This window comes from Perca flavescens, chromosome 9 (assembly GCF_004354835.1).
Source record: "Perca flavescens isolate YP-PL-M2 chromosome 9, PFLA_1.0, whole genome shotgun sequence".
NCBI lineage: Eukaryota > Metazoa > Chordata > Actinopteri > Perciformes > Percidae > Perca > Perca flavescens.
In genome coordinates, this window is record NC_041339.1 from 188,934 (window position 1) to 214,691 (window position 25,758).

General features: G+C 39.7%; 2 protein-coding genes across 4 annotated transcripts in view; both read left to right on the forward strand.

Annotated features, from left to right (window-relative positions):
* The first annotated feature begins 3,372 nt into the window (after positions 1–3,372).
* Positions 3,373–14,669, forward strand: LOC114561753 (tetratricopeptide repeat protein 39C). The gene is made up of 14 exons (XM_028587840.1): positions 3,373–4,050; positions 4,858–4,906; positions 5,892–6,020; positions 6,483–6,597; positions 8,427–8,787; positions 10,209–10,377; positions 11,048–11,141; positions 11,229–11,336; positions 11,426–11,535; positions 11,634–11,757; positions 11,861–11,958; positions 12,055–12,159; positions 12,270–12,308; positions 12,416–14,669. Exons 1-14 carry the CDS (start codon positions 3,911–3,913, stop codon positions 12,503–12,505), a joined length of 1,731 nt encoding a protein of 576 aa, XP_028443641.1. The 5' UTR covers positions 3,373–3,910; the 3' UTR covers positions 12,506–14,669.
* Positions 14,670–18,764: 4,095 nt separating this feature from the next.
* kif1aa (kinesin family member 1Aa) overlaps positions 18,765–25,758 on the forward strand; it is a 40,510-nt gene continuing 33,516 nt past the window's right edge. For all 3 annotated transcript variants that reach the window (XM_028587964.1, XM_028587962.1, XM_028587963.1), the window contains exons 1-2: positions 18,765–19,107; positions 20,912–21,079. In XM_028587964.1, coding sequence (XP_028443765.1) covers positions 20,974–21,079 — 106 coding nt within the window. In that variant the 5' untranslated portion in view covers positions 18,765–19,107; positions 20,912–20,973. The remainder of the gene's footprint in view (positions 19,108–20,911; positions 21,080–25,758) is intronic.

Consider the following 25,758-nt stretch of genomic DNA (forward strand, 5'->3'; position numbering starts at 1 on the left):
ATCATTGGTCCAAAATCACTACACGCCTCCTCCCAAGATTTCGCTCTCTCCATCGCTGGACATACAGTCAACACCTCACTCCAGATCCGAAATCTTGGTATCATTTTTGACCCCACACTCACTTTTAAGCCCCATATCCGTCATATCACCAAAACTGCCTTTTTCCACCTACGTAACATTGCTCGTCTTCGCCCCACCCTCTCGACATCTGCTGCTGAAACTCTCATCCATGCATTTATTACATCAAGACTTGACTACTGCAACAGCCTCCTATATGGTCTCCCTTCATCTGTCTTACAAAAACTGCAATACGTTCAAAACTCTGCTTCTCACCCACACCGGTTCACGACAACACATCACCCCTGTCCTTCAACAGCTTCACTGGCTCCCTGTACAACAGCACATCCATTACAAAGTTATTCTCACCACCTACAAAGCTCTCAATAATCTGGCCCTCTAATCTCACAGACCTCTTACAGCACCATCGCCCCTCCAGATACCTTCGCTCAGCAGACTTAAACCTCCTCAAACCCATCACCAAATCAACCCACCAAACTCTGGGGGACCGAGCCTTTGCAATAGCTGCCCCCACCCTCTGGAACTCACTCCCCATCCACATCAGAAACTCGGACTCCATAATTTACTTATCTTGTTTGTTTGTTTGTTTGTTTGTTTGTTTGTTTGTTTGTTTGTTTGTTTCTTTTGTTTGTAAAGCGTCTTTGAGTTCCATGTAAAGCGCTATATAAAACTTATGTATTATTATTATTATTATTATTATTATTATTATGTGGTGCACTGTGATTAGTGGTTGAGTGGGTTCAGTGACCTTATGTGGAGCCCTCTCAGATGGACTCTGACCTTTACTTTGCCAACTCACATCTGTTTGTTTTATTGAACATGTTACCTAACATGCCCCTTATAAAACCTGTTCTTGCTGCACCAAGACAGAGTATGTCCATCGGCTGTGTACTCTCCTGGCTCCAAAGGCTCGTAATTGATGCTGAAAACTTGATGTAATAAATCTTATATACAATCAAGACAGCGTCAGCGAATCTCTCTTCAGACACATCATCACTTCATCACTACTCAAGATACAACACATGCACGGCAGTTTAGGTAAAACTTCATGTGTAAGGACTAAAATTAGTGATATGAAGATAAGATTATAATCACAGAGCAAATGTGGAGACTATTGAAATGTGTATGAATGGTGAGGACAGACAGGGGTTCAGAAATGCTAACAAATGTCATGTTTGAGTTTTTTCCTGAACCTCTCCCTGATATAATTAGCATGATAAAATGAACACAACCTTAACAAACACTACCCCTTTCACACCCAGGGCTCAACCAGGGTTGAACCAAAGTCGGCTGCAGGGGCGATTCTAGGATCAGAACTTCAGGGCTGCCAGGCACCCTTTAACGTAATTTTGTTTTTAGCCCTTGTGTTGTCTTCCCGTCAACCTTGAAAAAAACACTTTTTTTTCTACTTTTTTGATGCCTTTTTTCACAGTTTGTTTTGGATTTTTCCAACATTTTAAATTGTTAAATTTTTTTCTACACATTTTCAGCGCTTATTTCTACGTCCTATATTTTCTGATATAAAACAAAAATTGAAAACGGGTCAGTGTCACCCAAAGTCAACACAAGGGTTAAACGTTGTTCTACTGTGCTTACTTTGCATGTTAACATCATTTTAGACAATCCTGGTAGGGGAAACATTGAATTTTGTAACTAGAAATACACCAATAATTCTGATAACACTTCCTTTAATGCTGAGCCACAGGGCCATTACTACAAAGGTGAGGTGGAATTACAAATGGAATGTAGGCTAATATTGAATAAATTGGGCTCTTAGGCTCAGTATTTAGTTACATCCAATTTTTACAGTGCCAAGACTTATAGATAGGCTGCCAGTATGCAGAAACAGGGAGGGCAAAAAGGTGATATGATATAGATTAATATTTTCACTTTATGCAGAACTCTGAACCTAACTTACCTAGGCTATAGATAGCTGACATGTGTCAGACCTGACTGTAAATTTACTTACCAAAGCCAAATCCAGCTCATTCAGATACCTTGATGTGAGAGTTTAATGGACCCGTTTGAAAATAATCATGCCCATTTGGATTCAAACAGCTTTACCGACTTTGAAGGCATGTTACGGCCATTTCCCAACACGCTACCTGTTCAGCTGGATAATTGTTAGGTTGTGACCCAGGTCATACCTGAATTGTCATGACCAGCAATCTATACCCATGTTGATTGGCTTGGTTTGAATTTCCAAAAGAAGGGTTGAACACTGGTCAGATAACCAGGGCCTATTCTCGTTTTGCCAGACCTCTCTCCACAGAGCAGGGCCCGACCTTGGTCATTGGTGTGAAAGAGGTATTAGAAAAGGATCAAACGGGGCTTGGGTAGCTCTCCTGGTAGTGCATGAGGAAATTTACACAAGCTCAGTCCTCAATGCAGCGGCCGCGGGTTTGGTTTGGTTCCCCTTTGCTGCATGTCATTCCCCTCTCTCTCCCCTTTCATGTCTGAAGCTGATCTGTCAAAAATAAAGGCCTAAAAATGTCAAAAAATAATCTTAAAAGAAAATTAACAAACAACATATAGCCTACAAATAGGTATACTGGGCCATGGCAAAGGTTATTTACAATAACATAAACCTAGGCTATTTAAGAAGAATAATATCAAGTATAGCAGCTCTGAACATTTCCCACTGTTTCAAGAACCCAAATCACCAGCAGATCCACTTCAGCATAAGCCATAGGACATATTGGACTCCTCAGAAGAGATTCGTCTCCAAAGCCATTCCTACTCCCTATTGCACGTTCTGCCAATCTGAACAAACTGGAACTTTCCTGCACATGATCTGGGAGTGTGAACAGGTGCATGAGTTCTGGAATAAAACAACATCAATAATATCTGATGTGATAGGATGTCGAATTAAATTACACCTGCTTGGGAGACAGAGGAAATTTTGGCTAGCCGGCTCAACTGCAACCAAGAAAATAATAGCTCAGCGCTGGCTCCCCCCCCCCCCCCACACCCTCCCACACTCGCTTTGTATAAAACAGTGGTTGGCGTGGAGTGGTTTTTCTAGACATAGTTATGCTGGGTATTTTCTTTGGGGTTTTGTTCTTGTTCAATTTGTGTTTCTCTGTTCCATATGTTCGCATGTGAAACAAAAACAATAAAAAAATAAATAAATAAATAAAAAGTTTATCTAAAAAAAAAAAAAAAAAAGTATAGTAGTTCTGCCTTCCCTTTACTTAGGCTACCTATAGTGTGCCGCTCAGTCTGTGGTCTATTGGCTTCTGGCTGGAGGAGTGGGCTGGGTTGAACCTATGGGTGCGGAGGGAGTCTGAGCAAAGGAAGCTGACAGGATGCAGCTTCGCCTCAGCGGGCCTCATCCCTCCATCCTCCCGGCGATGCGCTATGCGTTATGACGCCAGGCCGTTTGACGAGTGCATTACGTGGGACTGGCAGAGCAGCACAGCAGCCTGGATCCCCGTTATGTAATGCATCGTATGCTGCTGCACGACGGAGAGAAGCTGGGGGGGAAACTGACGGATGGCTGATTTAGTGACAAATAACGGTGCGTTGGCTTGACTGAACGTAGGCTACAGACGTCTGCTGTCGGAAAGAACAATGATAACTGTAAATCGCTGGAGTGCAGAGTGAGCGAGCCATCAGTGGCCTATCCCTGAGGGGCACACACGTCTGGAGCCTGCGGAAGCTGCACAGCCTTTTTTTCTTTCAGGCAACCCGTTTCTGTCTCTGTTTAAAATCGTCTCCCGTATCAGTTGGAATAAACCAATGCAGGTTTGTTTTAGAAAAGAAACAGATTAATATTTTGTACTCCATCGCACTGGTTTAGTCCAGCAGCCACTGTGCTGTAGTATAAACAATGGCGGGTCCCGAGCAGTCCCAGCAGCAGGTAGAGGAGAAGGCAGAGTACATAGATGATGCTGAGATGGCCCTGCAAGGTATTAACATGCTGCTTAACAACGGCTTCAAAGAGAGCGACGAGCTTTTCAGGAGATACAGGTAATTATTGGATGATATATATATATATATATATATATATATATATATATATATATATATATATATATATAATGTGTTGCAGTATTTTGCATGGTATTTTGCATGGCTTTAATACCCTTTCATATCAGCCATTCAGAACACTAGGTACAGCATGTACTACCACTATGCAAACAGTGAAAACATTGCTCCACATATATAATAATAATTCAAATAAATGACATATGATTAGGTTCCAAATGCATGTGAAAGCTTGTTTATGAGTGAGTGGGGGTCTATTGGCCCCAGGTCTTACCTGGCTTACCATTGGCATACTGTAGACCACCTCTATTTTAATGTTTCTAACAGAAAGATGAGATTTTCATCATGGAGACAAGCTGCACTATGCACCTACAGTAGGTGACCAGTATATCCCCCTGCACATCAGACTGATTTTTGAAGTATACTATGTTTTGGGGGCATTTTTCCTTTTTACAATAAATAAATAAATTTGATAGCAACAGTGTGAGGTGGATGCAACACATCAAACAGATAGTAGTCACACCTTGACATCAACCATGACAGCTGAACATGGGGATTGTGGCTGCACCTGCACACAAGTTACCATCCACAACTCCTATTAGTTATGCATACAGTATAATCTATTCTCTTCTGCTTTCTGGGTGCTGATACAGAGGTGTGCCACAGTTATAGGAAGACATTGCTTGAGATTGTGTCGTAATTACAATTTTCAACAGAATATCCAACTGAGTTTGTTTTCTGTTTTCTTCTGTGGACTCCACATCTTTCTCATTTCTATTCTCTGTGTAGGACCCAGAGTCCACTGATGAGCTTTGGGGCCAGTTTCGTCAGTTTCCTGGTGAGTTTCCTCTCAGCTGGAGATAATGTGATCAAACAAAAATGCCAGAGGAAATAGCAGTTAGTGTTAAGAAATAGCAATTATGATGATTAATATAACTTCATAACTGATATAGCAGCAGAGATAGATTTGAGCCCCTACTGTCACAGTTCATAAGGAAAGCACCCAGTATCACCTGAAATAACCCAATCTGTCAGATTGGTTGCTATTGTCACCACTGGCATCCTCTCCCTTGCTTTTCCAAACATTAACATAATAGATGTTTCCTCTCAACAACAGCATTGCTCGTGCAGAGAAGCACATTACAGTAAGGCTGCGTCCATCGCCAGTGGGAGAGGGAGATTTCACACACACACACACACACACACACACACACACACACACACACACACACACACGATAAAGCCAGAGTGATGTCATCCTCTGTCCCCAGATGTTAAATGGCCTTGAAGGCAGTGGGGGTAGTGACATCTGACCATTATGTGGGCAATTCATACATGCGCTGGGGATAGTTAAAATGCAGCATAAATGGAAAGAATGCCTCAGTTCTACAAGAAAATATCAAAATGCTAAACCTCAAAACCTATCTCTAAATGTCACTCAAATATCATTACATTTTGTACTGCCCGCTTCATTTATGATTGTGTGATTATTACCTCACTCATTAAGGGTGATCTTAAGAGGTTTCAGCAACATCAGAGCAAAGATGTTCTGCATGTGTTGGCTGTGTAGCATCTTTCTAACTCCAAACACACAGCTGTACAGATGTCACTGTGTTCTTCCATTCACTGTCATGCAGAAAGCCCTTTGTCCTTCTAGGACTGTTACTTAACACTCCTTCCCTCTTATTACTGTTTGTAAGCCAGCCCAAGCATAGATCTTCTCTGTAAAACAAGACAATTTGATATTAGAATAATAATGCAATGCATTAGTGCTTTTAAGAAAAATAGATTTATTATGAACAAAACGTTTTATTGCATTGCAGAACGCCATGATGACATTTGAAGAGGAGAAGATGCAGACGGCCTGTGACGACCTGAGGACCACTGAGAAACTGTGCGAGAGCGACAGCTCCGGAGTCATAGAGACAATCAGAAACAAGATTAAAAAAAGTGTGAGTACATTTATGGACAATTGAAAAAATATGTTATATGGACTGTTGCATGGCAACCTTGAAACTCTTAACTAATGGTATTATACTGTCAAAGTTGAGCAGCAAGAACACCAATTCACACATATAGATTTTTCAGTTAATTTGTGTCAACAAACAGGATTCCATCGTCGCTAATGTCTCCTAATATGGCCGCCAGAACAGGCTGCTGTTCAGATAGCACTGTTTATATCCTCGGCATCAGGTGTAATGATGCAGGCAGCAGTGAGATCATGCCAAACCCACTCACAGATTTGATTAGTGCTTCTGTGAAATGTAATCAACAAACTGAGTGAGGAGTGTGGGGGCTGTCTAACAGCTCTGGGTCATTCAGGAAAACTGTGGCTGCCAGCCTCTGGGTGAAGTTGCAGGTTATGTGTATTACTGCATGTTGAATGTGTGTGTGTTTGTGTGTGCATGACACAGATGGACTCACAGAGATCAGGAGTTGTGGTTGTGGACCGCCTACAGAGACAGATTATCGTTGCTGACTGTCAGGTGTACCTTGCCGTGCTCTCCTTCGTCAAGCAGGAACTTTCAGGTAATCAAATCGAACCCACAGGAGTATGACCTTAAATGTCTATCTTTCATGGTAACCAGTTTTCAAGGCATTATGTCATCATGGTGTGTCTCACTGTATGACGGACTGCATGTAGAGCATAGAATTTATATAAATTCTTATGAATAGTATAACTCAAGAACAAGATGATAGAAATGTCATACTTACAGATAAACAGTGTAGAGCAGAGTACCTGGTTTTATTTAGGAGCACATCTATACATGTTAATAAGAAATAACTGAATTTGTAATGATGATTGTAATTACTGTATGAAGTCAGGTGTGTAAGCATAAAAATATTTGTTTAGTATATTTTCTCCAGTAATCGATTGATTGTTTGGTTTGAAAAAAGAATTCTTCATTTCACAATGTTTGTTTTGTCCAACCAATAGTCCAAAATTACAAATTATTGAGAATAAAATGTTATTAATAAATTAAAATGAAAAGCAGCAAGTCTTTACTTTGTGGAACTAAAACCATTAGATGTTTTTGAGTGAAAATCACTTAAAAGATCAAAATAGTCTGTACATTTTCTGTCCAACGAGTAATCGATTAATTGGCTAATCTTTTCAGCTGTACCTTTAATTTCAATTCAATTCAATTATAGTATCAAATCATAACAAGAGTTATCTCGAGACACTTTACAGATAGAGTAGGTCTAGACCACACTCTATAATTTACAAAGCCCCAACAATTACAGTAATTCCCTCAAGAGCAAGCATTAGCCGTGGCTATTGCGACAGTGGCGAGGAGAAATTCCCTTTTAGGAAGAAACCTCAGCAGACCCAGACTCTTGGTAGGCGGTGTCTGATGGGGCCGGTTGGAGATGTGATGAACAGTGGCAAATAATAGTCATAATAAAGATAATAGAACAGTGACTACAATGGTAGTCGTAGTAGTTCATGTCATAGCAGGGCACTGCAGGGCGATACCGGATGTAGCGTGGCCCAGCAGAGCATGGGTGGACGCAGCAAGACACAGCCGGACACTGCAGGGCATCGCCGAGCGTAGCAGGGTGTAGCAGGATCATAGCGACAGCTGCAACCAAGACCCAGATCTTGGTGCCACCCTAATCCAAGGAAATATTATGGGCGAAAAAGAAACATAAGGACTCTGGGGAGTAAACTCCCCAGAGCTAGGTTAGTAAAAGGCATTTCTGGGACAAGGATGCACACAAAAGGAAACAAATGAAAAGAGAGAGGAGAGAGCAGCTCAGTGTGTCAACGGGAGGAAAGAACTTCCCCTGCAGTCTAGAACTATAACAGCATAACTAAGAGAGACAGGTTAAGGAGAGGAGGCTGGACAGGCTAGAACTCTCCCCAACCAGATCGGGCTGTACTGGCCTGCCTCCCTCTACCTTTATTATATTAATGATTATATGGTAGATGAATCTGATGACTATGAAGAGAAGCAGAGATGAGCAGGGGTGCTGTGTCTGTAGCCATACACCCTTCCTTTACATACTGTTGTGTAGTATACAAAACTACATATTTTATAAGTTCTCCATATGGTTTGTATATCATATCTTAATTTGTAAGTAAAATAATTTTAGTGAAGTAAAAAGTAAAATGTTTCCATCTGAATTGTAGTAAGTAGAAGTAGAAAGTGGCATTAACAGTCTCAAGTAAAGTACAAATGCCTCAAATATGTGCTTAATCATTCAACAGAGTGATTATGAATACGCTCATCAGTTGCAGCCCTTCATCAATGAGATTAATAAATCACTTTATTAAAGAAAAATATGGTCTTGTTCTTCCCCTTGAGCCATGGGCAACCTCATCAAAAGTATCTTGTTCACATTTCCACTAACAGCTTATATCAAAGGAGGCTGGATTCTACGTAAGGCGTGGAAAATGTACAATAAGTGCCACAGTGACATCAGCCAGCTGCAGGAGGCCTGTCAGCAGGGGCCCTCTGTCCACCAGGAGTCCCTCTCGACGGACAACGCCAACCACAACGTGGCAGTGGAGAACTGCGTGACGGCCGAGGCCCTGGACCGGCTCAAAGGCTCTGTCAGCTTTGGCTACGGCCTCTTCCACCTGTGCATCTCCATGGTACCACCACACCTGCTCAAGATTATCAACCTGCTGGGTTTCCCTGGTGACCGTCTCCAGGGCCTGTCCTCCCTTATGTATGCAAGTGAGAGCAGGGACATGAAGGCACCACTTGCTACGTGAGTAGTAGTCTTCTATTGTTTCCTTTTGTTTTCCTTTTATTTATTTTTTTACAGAAAGATTAATAGCATTGGAGGGGGGCATAACCTTGTGAAATAAACTGTACAACCATAGTTAACTTAAGACTTTAAAGCAGCTATAAGTAGTATTTTTATATTAAGAATCAACAAATTGTAATGTGAAAGGTGCCGCTCCACAGCTGACTAACCCACAAATTATCACCCAACTCTGCATCAATGGCCCTGTTCAGACCTGGCATTAGCATGCATCAAATGGTACATGTGTGAACACACCCAAGACGCATTTAGGGTGCATTGAGATCCGATCGCTCAGACAACATTCAGAGATTGCCACACAAATGGTCACATTCTTTTGCAGGGTTAGGGTTATGTATGTGTATTTGTCCGGGGCCACTGACGTCCTCTGCGTAAGTTGGCTTTTAAATTGACGTCTGAACATTTCTAAAAGCCCACACTAATATATCACTAGTGCGTCAAACATCTTATTTGGTTTGCCTGGAACACCCGAACAGATAGACCTAGTCTATATTGTTTTGATTTCTTCTTCTTATTTTAATTTAATTTAAGTTTAACAGAGCAGGTATGGGAAGTGCATTGCTGCCTAGTTAAAAACAACCATGACGCACGTTCATGTCAGGTCTGAACAGTGCGAATTAATGCAGGTTAAAAAATTGGGGAAAACCAACAACCCTTAATACTTAATCCTATGAACGTGAGGATCATGAGGATGAACTATGTCAGTCGTTCTCAACGTTATTGTCCTGACATAATACATTAGTTCACTAGGATCTTTTTATCCAATGAATTATGATTATCCTGGCCCCTATAATTAGAACCTTCTGCAGAGCATGATCTCTGGTAACCTCTGCTTTCACTGGTATGCTGTAACTACGGATAATGGCACTATATAATATATTTCAATTAAGGTAGTGGTATGGTAAGGTATGTGAACCAACAGTTTCATGCCACTTTTTACATGTGGTCGCTGTTGGATGAAAACCTTGTATGTCCAAAACCTTTGCTTTTCAGGAAATGAAAAAAGGTTCATTTGGAAACAGTATATTGAGGTATTTACCTTTGACAAAGTCAGATGATAATCACCTCGTCACTGTTTAAATATTTGTAAAACCCACAGACAGACGTAAAGGGTGACCAATAGCATTGATTAATGAAAAGTAATTAAAATTACGAAATATTGAAATGCAAGGTTTCAGCCCGACAGCGACGATGTGAAACATAGACCTACCCTAATTTAAATATATTCTATTCTGCCAATATTAGTACATATTTACCTGCATATATTTACCTTTCATAAATATTCAGTGTAATACAGATAGTGATGGAGCTTCAGATCCCAGATTTCAGACTGGCTGTAATAATTCTCCTGTTGTGTTGCTCAGGTTGGCCCTCTTGTGGTACCACACAGTAGTGCTGCCTTTCTTTGCCCTGGATGGCTCTGATACACATGAGGGGCTGCTGGAAGCCAAAGCTATTCTGCAGAGAAAGTCAGTGGTTTACCCCAACTCATCCCTCTTCATGTTCTTTAAAGGACGAGTTCACAGGCTAGAGGTATGTGCAGCAGGCTCAGGGCTGCTAACAACCAGTGACAGATAAGCCTATTGAAGAGTAAAGGTGCAATATGTAATACTGACAGCTAGTGTTTAAAATGGTTACTGCAGTACAAATTCAAAATACTGGAAAGAGTCGAGAGAATTTACGTTTTTACAGGTATATCTGGCAACCAGACAACACACAGGCCAAAACACAAACAGACATTATGTCACAGAACGGAAATTCCAAAAGAAGAATATACTGGCATTAGCACTGTTGTTAGAAAATATAGCATTTCAACTTAGCATGTTTCCTTAATATCTGATGATTTTTGTATTTATTACTTATTATTAAATATAATACATATTGGACCTTTAAAGTGGTTTATTTGTGTTTGTAATGCTAGATAAAGACATTGGATGGCAAATATACTGTACAGTAGACAAACCTTTAGTTGTTTACCATAGGCTGGTACAGCAGTCTCTGTTCAAGCACATATCATTAATATGCATGTCAGATGGTTCATTAACTCACCAACATCTAATCCACCATTTATCTAACTCTCATTCAACACATGCATGTAGTGTGTGTCTAACATAACTACCGTTACCTGTGTGTGTGTGTGTGTGTGTGTGTGTGTGTGTGTGTGTGTGTGTGTGTGTGTGTGTGTGTGTCTCTCTGTCCCCAGTGCCATATCAACAGTGCTTTGGCCTGTTTCCATGATGCATTAGAGCTTGCATCAGATCAAAGAGAGATCCAGCATGTGTGTCTCTATGAGATTGGTACGTGTTTGCTCATCAGGTTAGTTGTGACATACTGGCACTTGGCATACAGCACAGGAAGGGATTCATTTTTTGTCTTTGTTTCAGGTTGGTGTAGCATGATAGAGATGAATTTTGAAGATGCATACAGGTCATTTGAAAGGCTGAAGAATGAGTCACGATGGTCGCAGTGCTACTACGCCTATTTGACCGGAGGTAAGCCTGTCACATTTTAACGTATGCTAACACTGCTGGGATGTTTCTACTCTGTAGCTTGTATAATCTTTTTAGTATTTTTTCCCCAGTGTGTCAGGGTGCTTCGGGTGACCTAGATGGAGCAAGCGGAGTTTTCAAAGATGTGCAGAAGCTGTTCAAGAGAAAAAACAACCAAATAGAGCAGTTTGCTGTCAAAAGGGTGGGTTTTGCTGCAAAGTTTGCTCTTTGTCTCTCTTTGGAAAGTCATCACAAGAGTGTCACAAAAGTTGTCCTTCTCTGTCTGATCCCTATCCGCAGGCTGAGCGATTGAGAAAGATCTCGCCCACCAGAGAGCTATGCATTCTCGGTGTAATTGAAGTGCTGTATCTGTGGAAAGCGCTTCCAAACTGCTCCTCATCTAAACTGCAGATAATGAATCAGGGTGAATGGAACCTTTATGATTCATAGTAACATAACCAAGTTAACTGCAGCCGGATTTCTAAGAATTACATTTTCCTGATGATTTCCTCTGTATGTCTGCTCAGTGTTACAGAGTTTAGATTTGGTTTCGTTCAGAGGCCTGAAACACCTTCTTCTTGGTGCCATTCACAAATGTCATGGAAATATGAGGGATGCTGTTCAGGTATATGTCTACATTTAGCACTGAATGACTTTGCAATTAATCTACACTTTGAATGTTACTCAGCTTGCTCTCCTATCCATTTTATCTGTGATCCAGTCACTCCAGCTGGCTGCTAGAGATGAGTATGGACGACAGATCAACTCATATGTTCAGCCGTATGCCGTCTATGAGCTTGGATGTATACTCCTTGCAAAACAGGAGGTCAGTCTGACGGCATTCAGATTTTTATTCATTCACATTTTTATTTTAAATGAACTGATGGAGCCACATGTATCAGTTATAACCTAGTCTTTTTTTGTATTGCAATTCAGACTCTAGCAAGGGGAAGATCATTGCTACTTCAAGCCAAGGTAAAAATATTTACATAGCAATAATCTAAATTTGAAATCATTTGAATTTTCCAGATGTTTCAATTAATTTTTAAATTCTCTTATTCTAACAATCTAAAATATTTCAGGAGGATTTCACAGGCTACGACTTTGAGAACAGGCTTCATGTCCGCATCCATTCAGCTCTGGCTTCTTTGAAGGAAGTAGTGCCTCAGTGACTCCAGGAAGGGAAGCTACAATGGCTCAAGCTATGCTCATGGCAAGTTTTAAGCCATTCAAAATAACTGTATGACACCCCAGTGAACATACTCATGTATTTTTCATTCTTGAAGGATTTAGGGAAATACACTTGTTTGTTATTTTACCCAGTCAGATTGATATAAAGTGTCATCTCTGTTCATTTTGTACAGAGATATATATGTTTGTACATGTGTTCATACTAGCTTAGCACAAAATAAATGGAAATGGCCAGCCTACCTATTTAGTTAAAAACTAAGGCTATAACCTTCAACGCTATGATACCAGTACAGACTTCTTCTTCGCCAGCAAGCTAGTCACCAGTGCGTCCATACATGGTTTTGTTATTGCAGTGCACAAACCAGACAAGCCCACAAATAGGACAGGACTGTTGAGACGCTGCACGCCACAAAGTAGTTTTTGGTAAAAGAAATTGCTTTGCATTGAGTGTTTGCATTTCTGTTTTATGGCTTGATCAGAAATAGTGTTCACTGTATAGATAGACATATTTGGTGTTATTAGAAGGCAGACTTTTTCAGTTTGATGGAGCCAAACTTGCTGTTTCCCCTTGCTTCCTGTTTTAGTGCTAAGCTAGGCTAAACACGTTTCTGGCCTATTTCTGAACAGGTTGCACAAAGATGAAATATATATCAATCCTTGACCCTGGGCAAAACAACAAGCAAGCAAATTTCCCCAAATCTGTAACTGTGTTTTCAGCACCCAAATGTATTAGCTAGCTAGTTACAATTTTCCTCATTAACGTGTGTATTTGGAGGATATCAGTAATGCCTCCTCTCCCTTCAGTAAGCAAAAATAGCGTTTTAATGAGATCAGATGTCCCTTAATAGTAACTTTACAATGACTAATTAAATACACAGGTATTAGTGTTTTTCACATTCTTTAAAAACATGCAAATGACATTTGAACATCTTACTTCAATAATAATCACATATGAAAAAGATGAGGGACATCTGTTTGTAAAATTGGGTTGATTAATATTACAAAGGGGCCACTTACTGTAATCCAATTGAAATAAAATGACAAACTTGCAGTCAAATTAGTTACCATGGGAATCATTAAATAACGTCAAAAAATTTCACTAGTCACCCTGCATCACACATAGTCATCATCACACAACTCGGCTATTCACATTCAAGTAGTTAGACATCATAAATTTATAATTGAGAAATTACCACTCTTCACAATGCCCTAATAATGTTTTTGATGTGATAACACCGGGCATTGATCCTGTGCACTATGAATGGCATGGCAGGGTAACCGTGGCGATAAGACTGTGCTGAAGTCACATGTACCGCTATGTCCATTCCTGCAAATACATACTGTATATAAGGTATTTTAATACAGTACACTCTGTACTGTGATATTACCATTGAAAGGTGCTGTTAAATGTCAGCCTAATTAACATATAGTACTAGTGAGTTATTTTAATAGTGTTTTAGTGATACAAGCTTTTGAAATTAGTCCATAATAGTGACAAGTTTATTTATTACAGAAAAGAAGTTGTACTTTTGCCAGTGTCATTTACAGTATGCTATTTTAGTTTGAAATCCTGTGATGGCCAGCAGGATAGACTGCAGTGTTGTAATTAAGCTGGTTCATAAGTATGATCTTAAATTGGACAATGAATAATATTTCTGTGAGAAGAATGATTTTAACAAACGTTCTCTACACAGTTTCACACTGTACATATAAATCATTATGTGCAGGGTATTTATTTTTATTAATGAGCATTCTTTTTCATGCAAGCAATATAAGTGAAAGGAGGGCATCTTACAGAGGTTTTCAACAATGACTATCTGTGTTTTTCATCCCATGTTCAAGGTTGTGGACATATAGATTTGTTTTGCTCATGCTACACTGGTTAGACAAAGCCAGTCATCCCCTGTGGCTGTGACGGATGTAAACTGTGGTAAATGTTGGGGTGACTACTGTGCAAGTGGTCAGTGCAGTGCAAGTAACGTAACGGTGAAATGTCAGTAACCTTCCTGCTGTACCAAATACATCTGTCACTGAAAGAATCTTTCCTTTTGTCATGAGATTTTGTTGAAATTGAGGTAACATGTCAAGATGATGGTGTTCCAATTCATCACTGAAATCTACAATAAACTGTTCTTCATTAATCTAGTCAAATATGTGGGGTTTTTCTTTGCCTCTGAGTTCTTTTCTCTTAAAAATTGTACAGTAAGGATATTATATCCAATGTGTTAAGCTAGACATGATAGTGCAGTAATTCACATGGAAAACAATTATGTACCAGACCACTATAAATATAAAACCTAACTATAAATTGGTCATGTTAAAGTGACTATATGTAACTTTTTAATGTTTCTGAAGCTCTGTCAATTTTCATACAATGATCTTAAATGAGCTGTAACAGCAAGCAAGACTAACAGTGAAAAGAACGCTATTTTTATATAGTTTTTAGTAAGGCCTCTGCTCAGGTTTGATTTTTCCCGCAAAGTCACAGAATGATTAGCGGCAGGTTGATGGTGCTATAGTCTGGCTTTGCAAAGGGCACTGAAGGAGAGTCTAGCTACTCCACATAGCATTCGGGGATGAGAGAAAAACGTGCTCTGGTTTATTGGCATTTCTTTAAACCAATCAGAATCATCATGGGCGGTGCTAAACTCCGCACAGAGCCGCTGCAAACTAGTCATGATAGTCTAGCTAGCTGTCTGGATTTACCCTGCAGAGATCTGAGGAGCAGTTAACCATAGTCCTCACAAATCCACCAAATTTAAAATTCCAATACAAAGAAAGCGTAAGGAAATGGAAAGTACATGCATCTGGCGGAATTTCCTGTAGCACTGGAGCAATTACAGAAGTGGAACGCGAAGGATATAAACAGTTCTCTAACTAACGGCGCAACAGTAACACATTCTGATGGGTCACAGATTTATTTGTTACACCAGAAAGGCTGTGTTAGTATCCAGCCTTTTGAGCCAGGTAAAAGTTAACAGGAGCTTTCTTTATATAGGCCTAATTGTATTTTAAGGTTATGTTAAAAGTTATCTGTTGTAGTTATGACTGATACTGGGGCAGGACCATCACAGGCAAGACGGACATTAAACGAAGAACAACTAAAAGCTAAAGGGGAAAGGAAATCTACATCTCAGTAATCTACAGTGGGTAATACAGCAATGTAAAGAAAAGAGCTTTAGAAGCTAGAATCAACACAAACTCAAAGTTACATGTAGACACTTTTTTTTGTTTTACCTTGTGTGTATCTATAGTGTTGATTTATTTTTCATTCCACCAGGGGGAGCTTATCTCACAGGCAGGACAGGACAGACCCCACAAAAATCAAATGAGCTACTGGTGGGACATTTCCTCAAGTACTGCACTTGAGTACAATTTCGAGGTATTAGTACTTTACTTTAGTATTTCTATTTTATTCCACTTTATACTTCTACTCCACTGCATATAACATTTATTTGGCAACTTTAGTTACAATGTATCATATATACAGACTCAGATTATTAATACAAATTATAATCAACAAATAGTCATGTGTTTATAAATATGATATACAAAATGACATGATAGTAATATATATATATATATATATATATATATATATATATATATATATATATATATATGATAATGTGATTATTATGGATTATTATGCATCAATAATTCCAATCCAATTATATAATATTTATTATTTTCAAATGGTCCATTCTGCATAATAAATACTTTTTACATTTGGTACTTCTTTCACCGCTGAGAATACCTGTTAGTTGGATATGCAAATGATAACCTGCAGGTCCCGAACAAATCAGGCCTAAAAATGCCCAAAGAATAAAAATTGTTTTTATTTATAATTCAATACAAGATATTCTTGTCTCTGTTATTTCCATGTTGAATGTGATTTAGGCTCTACATGTTTTGATAGACACACCAAGAGCGTTTCTTTAAGAAAACATGTCTGTCACACTAGGCTCAAGGCAACAGCTCACTCAACCAATAAATTATTCAGGCTCCTGTGCCACTGAATTTAGACATGGCAGAACAGAGCTGGGAGGCTGGGCAGAAACAAGATCACCATTCCTTCTAAATCTTCCTGTATTGGACAATGTGCTTCGAAATAATCAAAGATATTTCCTTTCACACTCACTTATAAAACTGAGCCTTCAGCTTTAAAACCATGAGGACAAGTGTATATGAGGTACCTCATCAAGCCTGTGGTGATTCATGCCAGTGACATCATCCTTTTTATCCGTTGTGATTCACACTCACTTCCTATATTTTCTGTGTGGTGTGGAAACAGACCATTGGTTCCCAAACTGGGGTATGTCATGTACCCCTAGGGGTACAGAAAGTGATGTAGGGGGGAAACACTGAAAGAGACGATGGCTACACTACAAAACAGCATATTATTTCTGTAAACGGAACAGACCTTGAAATCTTTATGCTGATGAATTAAATAAAGCAATTGCATCAGATAGATGTGTCCGTGAGAGAGAGAGGGAGAGGGGGAGAGAGAGCAATAGGAACAGTAGGATTGTGCAAAGAGCAAGGTCACAAACACAATTGCATTGTGTTTCACTCAGGCTGAAACCTGAGCAGCCGATGTATCCTTCCCCCAGAAAGTGAGTTCCTGCTCACAACCCTTTATTGCTGCTAAATCTCATGTGCAATTGTCTCTGGATTTCATCTTATTACAAGTAAAAAAAGAACAAGAACGTTGATCTCAACTATTATGTATACAATAGAAATACATTTGGAATTATGTATACATACAGACAGTACAGGCAGTTGGATGGCCGATAGTTAGCTACATCTATGCAGATAATGCACTATAATGTAAACATGTTTTACTGTGCAGAATTTCTTTGTCTTAAGATGGATGATAGTGAAGAGAAAATGTATTGATCTGATAGCAACAACCTCTTAAACCACCAAACCATTACCGCCCTGTAGAGTATGGGTAAGGTCACATGCACAAGGACTCATTGACATTATCAGGGCTGGTCCTCTCTCTTCAATTAGCTCAATGACTGTCAAGAGCTCCGCTCTCCAGGCATTGCATCTCATTTTTGTCTGTTTACAAGCAATTCTTTTTAGGTTGAACATTTATACAGGCTGAACTACAAATATGATATTTTTCTCTCTGACTAAAGGGAGGTCCCATTAGACTATACATTGATCTGATAGGCCTATGTTTTTTTTTAGATATTTTTAGAAAATGACATTTTTGCTAAAAGCAATGAAATCTTCAACATAAGGGCTTATAAATTCAAACTCTGATGATTTTTTCCACAGATTTTTGATTTATTTTAATACAAGATCAAGATATTTTATGGTAAGAACAGATGTAAACATTTTTACATGTCACAGTAGGAAAAGCACAGGTGTAAATAATTAAATGAAAAATGGATTGAATTCCATTTTGCTGCTTTAGTTTCAGGCTCCTGGTATTGTGCATGCTGGGCTTCTTGAATAGAATGTAGCCATAGTTCATGTTATTAGTAACACCTGTACCTTTTCTAGTCTGACAAGTCAAAATGTCTGCTGTGAAAAAAAGCCTATTTTATGTATTATGTGTTTACCATTTAACTATTAGTATTTACTGCAGTAAACTAAGGGTGTAGGGACACAACTGACTATAAAACCTGCAAACTGCAATGCAGACAACCTACAGGAAGAGGCATAGGCCTACAGGAACACCACATTTGCAAAAGAGCCATGACAATATTGCTGCTATAATCTGTTTCTGTGGCCAAACTCTGCTCTGAGATGCTAGCCTATATTGGGTGCTTAACTGAACAGGCAGTTTCCATGGGGCAAAGAGCTGCTTTGTGCCAATTTGTAACCCCTCAGCTTGATGTCCCTGGTTTGACCTAATAAAAAGACTATTCATACTCCTGTTGTCCGCTGCATTTAAAACGGTCATGTAAGTAAACTACGCTGTTTACACCTTTAGAAAAACTGGCTTTTCACTTTCAATAAAAAGTATCAAAACAGCAGTTTTTTTATGAGGTGTTTTCGGCGGGATACAAATCTTACTCCTGTCTTTATCTCTGCCTCCCCTTCTCTCTCTCTCTCTCTCTCCCTCCCTCTCTCTCTCTCTCCCTCTCTCTCTCTCCATCTCTCCCTCTCCCTCCCTCTCTCCTCTCTCTCTCTCTCTCTCTCTCTCTCTCTCTCTCTCTCTCTCTCTCTCTCTCTTCCCACTACTGCATTGATGCTGTTACCTCCCTCGGTGGTGATGTCACCGGCTCAGGGGAGCTCGAGCATCCCTACCAAAGACAGGCAGACAATAGGGCAATTTTGACCGCTTCGGAGCGTGAAGAAGCGGCCGAACATCCAAACAACCGACCGGCCACCTTCCTTTCCTTCCTGGGTCCCAACTGGCAAGGAAGGGCAGAGGGAGGTGGGTTGGTGGGTACAAGACCCAGTCCGCGGTAACCTCAGTCCTTCCCGTTTTCATGGAGAGAGGAGGCTGTTAGCACGGCCAGCGCCAGACTTGGAGGAGACCAGAGCAGGTGGAAGTAGCTACGGAGCCAAGCACGACAAATACGGTCTCTACACGGGAGCAAACGTTATTGGCACTGCGGAGGTGGGTTAACCTTTTTTTATTTTTCCATTGTCCCGCCGGTAATGCATTTTTAACGAGGCAGTCTTTATTTACTTCGTGTTAAATCTCTAGGGAAGAGATGAGCATAGGGTGCGGCCATTGAGTAGGCTGTCAATGTCGTAAAGATATTAGGCTATAGAGATTCAATTACATATAAAGCTGCTATGTAACACAGCACATCATATTTCATAGCATATTGTTTGATAAAATGTATTTTAATTATGTGAGCAGGAAGACAGGAATAAATGCCCTGTCATTGGGCAAAAGGTAAATTACAAGACGTGCTACAGTTAACTGAAGAGATGTTAGCGTACCATAAGCCATGACAATGATGCAAGAAGTAGGCTATTTTTACAGAAAGTAATTACAGCAATGAATTATCAATGTAAGCCTAACCAAATATGGCACCTTAGCTGGCGTTTATGGCTTGGCTGTCATGCTAAAAAGCCACCAGTTAAATAATTTTTCATAAGTGACAAGGTAAAATTGTATCTAACTGTCGTCAAGATCCAATACACACCAGCATCCGGATGTATATTACAAGCCTTTGTCGCCAGAAAAATGGTAGCCGCCCAGCTGAGCTGCATCATCAGCTGATTGGTCTGAGCATCTGTATGAGAAGATTATGAACATGGATGTTGATGGAGAAAACAGATTTTAATCTTCAGAACTTTAAGTAGGCCTACTGTTTTTTCACACAATATATTCTGTTGCAGTGGGTGATATTAAGATACGCTTTATGAATTTCATCTTCATCAATTTAATTTCAGATATCAAAACAATATTGAATTTGATGTTGAATATTTTACATTATTCAGTCTATTTTTTATTGAAGCCCAATTTGTCCTCAAAATACAGTACAGTAGCCCCTTAAAAACCGAAAGTGTTTCTCCATTGTAACAGCATTACTTGCATACATGAAGGTTTAGGGGCCAGCTGTAGAGGGTGTACCAGGAAGCAGGGTGACACAGCAAATTTACAACACTCAATTATGATGACAGACATCTGAGTCACAAAGAATAGGAACATACTCAGAATATTGATACAACTTCAAACATATACATTATGAATAAAGTTCAAGAAATGACACTTTCTCTTATTGATATGCTGTAAATTATGATAGCTTTATTATATTTGCAGGTAGACCCCAGGGATTCAATAAACGCTAGTTGTATCATATTGCTCACTGTTAAAGCTTATTGATGAAAACATTAAATAATTGTAATTTGATCGCCACAGTAGATGAGTCATGGTTGCTCTTGATACACTCATAATGACACCACACAGTGATTTAATGTTCATATTTAGTCTTTCAGGAGACAGCAGGACAAGTTACGAGTTGTTGATTAAACCGAGCTGCTGAATGGAGCCAGACCCTGGATTTGTGGCTGGTTTCAGAGCCATTGTCATCCAGAGAACTAGCCTGACATTTAGCTGCTGCTGCACTTCTTTTGTTACTGCTAGCTTTATTATTCATCTCCCTTGGCTGTAGCTGACCATGCATGGTCTTTTCATGTTACAGCCACATAGCCCTGCCCTCCTCTATTGTGCTGATTATGTCAACCCTAAGGTGTAATATTCTGCCCTCACAAATGTAAAAAGAAAAATGTAAAAAGAAAAAAATACCTCAGTTTTGTAACATATAACATAATAAAATATCATACAACACATGCCAAAAAAGGTGGCACAAGTCTGTTACAGCATTCTATTTGCATAATGAACTGATACATACTGATAAAACTAGGAAATGTATTCATTAAGATTCACTATCTGCTCCCTTCTACAGACCTGCAGGCCCTACACCTGGGTACTAAAGAAGGCACCCCAAGGTGCTAGGAAGAAAGCATCATGGCAGGGGCCTCTGTGAAGGTGGCGGTGCGTGTCCGCCCCTTCAATTCAAGGGAGATTGGAAAAGAAAGCAAATGCATCATTCAGATGTCTGGAAACACCACCAGTAAGTACTCTAAGAAGATCTTAAAATGTACCTACAGTCTGTGTCATGTGTACTTATTTTATGTTTTTAGTGTCTTTAATGTATACTGAAACACAGATTGCATGAACAATTTATTCACACTGCATGGGTATCAGAAGTGTGGAAAGTGGTTGGCAGAAGGCACCCAGCTAGCTTGAGCTGGGGGATTCTTCCTCAACCAGGAGGCACACCTTCAGACTTTTCTGAGCTATTCCTGATCTTGACCTCTAACCCCCCAGCGTGAGGGGTTTAATGAAAAGATAATTCCCTTTTGCATAGTACCAGGAGTGACTGTGAAAAAGCAAGACCTATTTCAAGACAAGTGATATGAGCAGAAAATGTATTTACTATCAGCTTTGATTTCATAAAGAGATTATTAAGAAACTATAGGAGATAATTTAAATCCTTCTGTAGCGAAAATCTTGTTGAGCTTGTCAAAAAGATTGTGTAATTACTACAGGGTTGATGTTTCCAGTTACTAAATAGAGCGAGCAGGAGAACAGTTATCAAAATGAAATCACCTACTCAGAAAATCTCTTGAACATTATGCAGTAGGTGACATAATCTCCTGCATATTTGACCTGATATGTATTTAGGGCAAGGCCTGTTATCTGTTTATGTGGCCAGATTAAGCCAGATTTAAAAATGGCTCCTTAATCAACATTTTCAACATTAATCTTTCTATTCAAATCTGCCACTAATGCAAATATTCAATACGCACAGTAATAGAAGATACATTTTTGAACATGATTTTGTCCATATAAAATAATAACCCATATTAACATTTAGGAGTGTGACTCATTGTGTACTTGCCTTTAGCTACAGGAGTGTTTCCTGCAAAAGCTAATGTATTTGTTTTTGTGGCCATATGTTGTATGTTTTTGAGGTATGTAGTTCAGAGCACCCCACATTCTTTGGGTTATACAGTGCAGAGTGAGGACTTTGTGTCGAGAGGAGACTGGAAAGATACTCGATACGTAGTCTGCTTAGGAAGGTAAAGCCATTTGTCAATAATGGATGAGGCTTCCTGAAATATTTACCGTTTGGCCTAATTTAGCCATCTCCTCCCTCCTTCCTCATGTCATGGGTGACTAGACAACAAGCTGGGTGGCTTTTTTGGGCCGTCTTATTTTAACTGTGTGATTTTTTGCATTTTATGAACTAGTTCCCGGGTAGACTAAACACTTACTGTACAATAAGGAATTATTGGTTCCTGCAGGATTTCAGCATGAGGGTGACAACATTTTTTGACACCTACAGTAAGAGTGGTGTCATATATATACCCATATACATGTGACATGAATTTCAGTGAATTTCACCGCCATGGTAATGATTGGTATGGTGTCTGGTTGTTCTTTATTTTATGCTAATTTGGACAGTTCCTGCTTATTCACTGCCATATTCACTATCCTATTCTTAAATGGTGTTTGAGAGAACCCACCATAGTAGTTTTGCAATACAAACTGTACAGTACTGTGACTCATTCAACAGTATATAAAGTCAATCAGGCTGTCAAAGCACAGCAGCCATTGTGCTAGATTTGGGTCAATTTCCGGTTTTGCCGGTCAAGTTAAAAACGGTTTGATTTTATGAAAACCGGCTGAACCAGAACAGTATATGTAATTTCAATCAATCAATCAATCAATCAATCAATCAATCAATCAGTTATTGTTACCACCCGCTACTACCCACATTTTCCCAATCTTAAAATCTACATTCTGTCTGTCACAGAACTAATATTCAAATTCTTTTTTTTTTTTTTTTTTTAATCACTGATTGGTTTTGTCTGACATGGATGAGATATGTGTGCCTGCTAGGTCCCTTACTCTTGATTGTTCCTGAGGTCAGAACTAAAAGGCATGGTGAGGCAGCCTTCCTTAATTACACCCAAAAACTGGAACTGGAACAGTCTGCCTGGAAGTCTTACCCCTTATTTCCACCAACTGCGGAACGGCTGCGGATCGGCTCCGCTGCGTGTCGGCTCTGTGCTCCGCCATCCATCAATACCCACCAGGTCCAGATTTGTTGCGAAACGGCTGCGGCCATGACTGACCGCTGAAGTCACGAGATCTAGCGATTTCACGTATGATCGCGCGATATATAACGGGATGTTATTTCTATAAATAATTTTGTAATTTCAAAAAACCAACAACAGTTGACTTCAGGCCTGTCTCCGCCCATTATGACATTTTCAAGGTGTATTGCAGGGAAATATGATACGCCATGAGCGTGAGTGAGTGTTTCTGTGCTCAACTTCCTGTCCCACATTATCTGCTCTGTGCTGAATTGCTGCGGAGCTCTCCGGCGTCCGGCAAAAATAGAAGCTCTGTGTATCTGCTCCGGAGGGCTGCGGATCACCGGAGCTGTGCCCGAGTCGGAACGCAGCCGCTGTGTTGCATTTTGTGCATGAATTGCACTATATAAACACTACCATAATAAAGTAATACAGTTTATTACTATATTAATATCAAACCGGTTTGTTAACACCGCCACCGGCAAAACTCTATGCTGTGTTCACACTGCCCACATTTCACACGAATTGCGCAGCTTGATTGCATACAAAGTCAATGCAAAGACGGGAACTTGAAGTGGGTGCAATGGGAATTTTTTCGATTTATTTATCGCATTCAAATCTGAAATAGTTATGATATCTAATATAAGTTACATAAAAAGGTGCAAAAGATTTTCTCAGACCTGAATCTAGTTAAATCTGAGCTTGTGGGCTTGATTCCCCACGATATAAATCACCTCTACAGCTGGTAAATTGCAGCTAAAGTTTCAGTGAAAAGGAACATTTAAGTGGACTTTACAGATTTTGTGTGGCCTAAGTCATGATTCTATTTAATCAATCTACCTTAAAATCTAGAAATTAAACTGAGTTTATCAATATGTCAACAGCACTAGAAAACGTCTTGTTGGTCAGATCCACAGAGAACACAAAGACGCTTTCAGTGAGAGTACAGGTCTTTCAGCAGAGCAGATTGTTCTCTTACAAACTGAGTCAATGGCTCTGGATGTGGGCTGGAGGATGTGAGCAGACTGGTGTCATGAAAAAGCCCATTGGTTGCAGTGTCTGGAGGGGCTACAGAGGCAGGGTATAAATGCCCCCTTGTCTTTTTGTAGTCTGGGCCGAGGAAAGGAAGATGAAGAAGGAGTGGGTTTTTGTGTGTGTGTCTCACTCTCTGCTTTGTGCTCTCTGACACTCTTGTGTGGGCAAATACCCCAGTTCCCACAAAGCAGGAGAATGGCAATAATCTTGTTGTTTGAGAGATCTTCCCTCCCACACTGACCTTAATTAAGATGCAGGGGATGAACCTCAAGAAAAAAATTGGCCTCTCTTTAGTGGACTGTTGGGTGCATACACTTGGTGGATAGATTTAGATTTATGTTGCAGCAACAAACTTGTAAGACATTTTGTGAATGGACTGACTCAGAATATCTGTGTATATACTTTACCAACTCTTGCAAATGTATGTTGTTGTGGTATATTCTGTGTTTGAATGTAGACACTCCCCCTGTAAACACATTCAAAAAAATCTCATTTATTTTAGGGGAAATTGAGTGAATTCATGCTGCTTCTCTTAATTCTAATTTTAGCACAATTAAAGACCTTATTACCATAATGTTTACTACTCCATAATGCTATTTTGGCATAGACAAAAGGGTGTCTTATAGCAGGGATATTTAACAGGGGCTCTGGGACCCCTAGGGGGTCTCCAAATTATTTTTCATTTTTGAAAGTTCTTTCAAAAATGTAAAAGTCTTAACATGAATCCAACATATTATTAGCAAATATAAGTCCCCACTGATGATAGGCTTACTGGCCTATAGGTAAGGTAGTCTCTAAAATAGCTATCCACAGATCCAGTTCATCCTAAGGATTTACTGGGCCACATGTATGTTTAACATTTAAACATGATTTATAAAATCATGCATACAATTATTTAATAACTTAGTATTCTGTACACTAAAAAGGTATGTATATGTACAAAGAATTTCAGCCTTTGGCTGACAATAAAGTTGTATCGTATCGTATAAAGGCTTTAGGCCGCCCTACATGTTATTGTAGGCCCAGTTTAATATGCAACATAATTTTCTACAATATATGTACTGGTAGTAAGGGGGTCCCTGCTCCATTTCTCTTTCAGTTAAAGGGTTCTTGGCTTAAAAAAAACCCTGTTAAAGACCCCTGTCTTATAGTAAGTTTCTTAGGCTTAATAAGCTGGTATAGAAGTCAGAAATACAGCAGCAGACATACCACTTACTGCACAGTGCTGCAGCTGCTGCTGAATATAGCATCAGCGTGGCTCTCCTCCAGGCTCCAGTCAGTGGGTTCACATCCCCTCAGCGAGACCTGCTGACGCTGCCACATTTCCTCTCCTATTGACTGGGGCAGGTCATCCGTGACAGTCGGACCAGCATCACTCAGTCACAATTATGAAGACCCAGCAGCTATGACAAAGACAAGCATGGAATGTGCCATAATAGGATGCTGAAAATATGATGTTTAACAACTCAAATTTACTAATGCAGATAATGACCACTATAATTAGGATAAATGATGTGAAAACCAGGAGCAGTGGTGCAGTTTTACAAAAACTGCTATACTAGTATTTACTATATTTACCATCCCTATATTTTCACTCCTGCACTATTTTCTT

What these genes read in the sequence shown, in the direction of transcription:
- LOC114561753 (XM_028587840.1), top strand. Translation starts at nt 3,911, where the DNA reads ATGGCGGGTCCCGAGCAGTCCCAGCAGCAGGTAGAGGAGAAGGCAGAG. An exon ending in CGTCAAGCAGGAACTTTCAG is followed by an intron (nt 6,598 to 8,426) that starts GTAATCAAATCG and finishes TTCCACTAACAG; the next exon opens with CTTATATCAAAGGAGGCTGG. An exon ending in AGCAGTTTGCTGTCAAAAGG is followed by an intron (nt 11,536 to 11,633) that starts GTGGGTTTTGCT and finishes CCCTATCCGCAG; the next exon opens with GCTGAGCGATTGAGAAAGAT.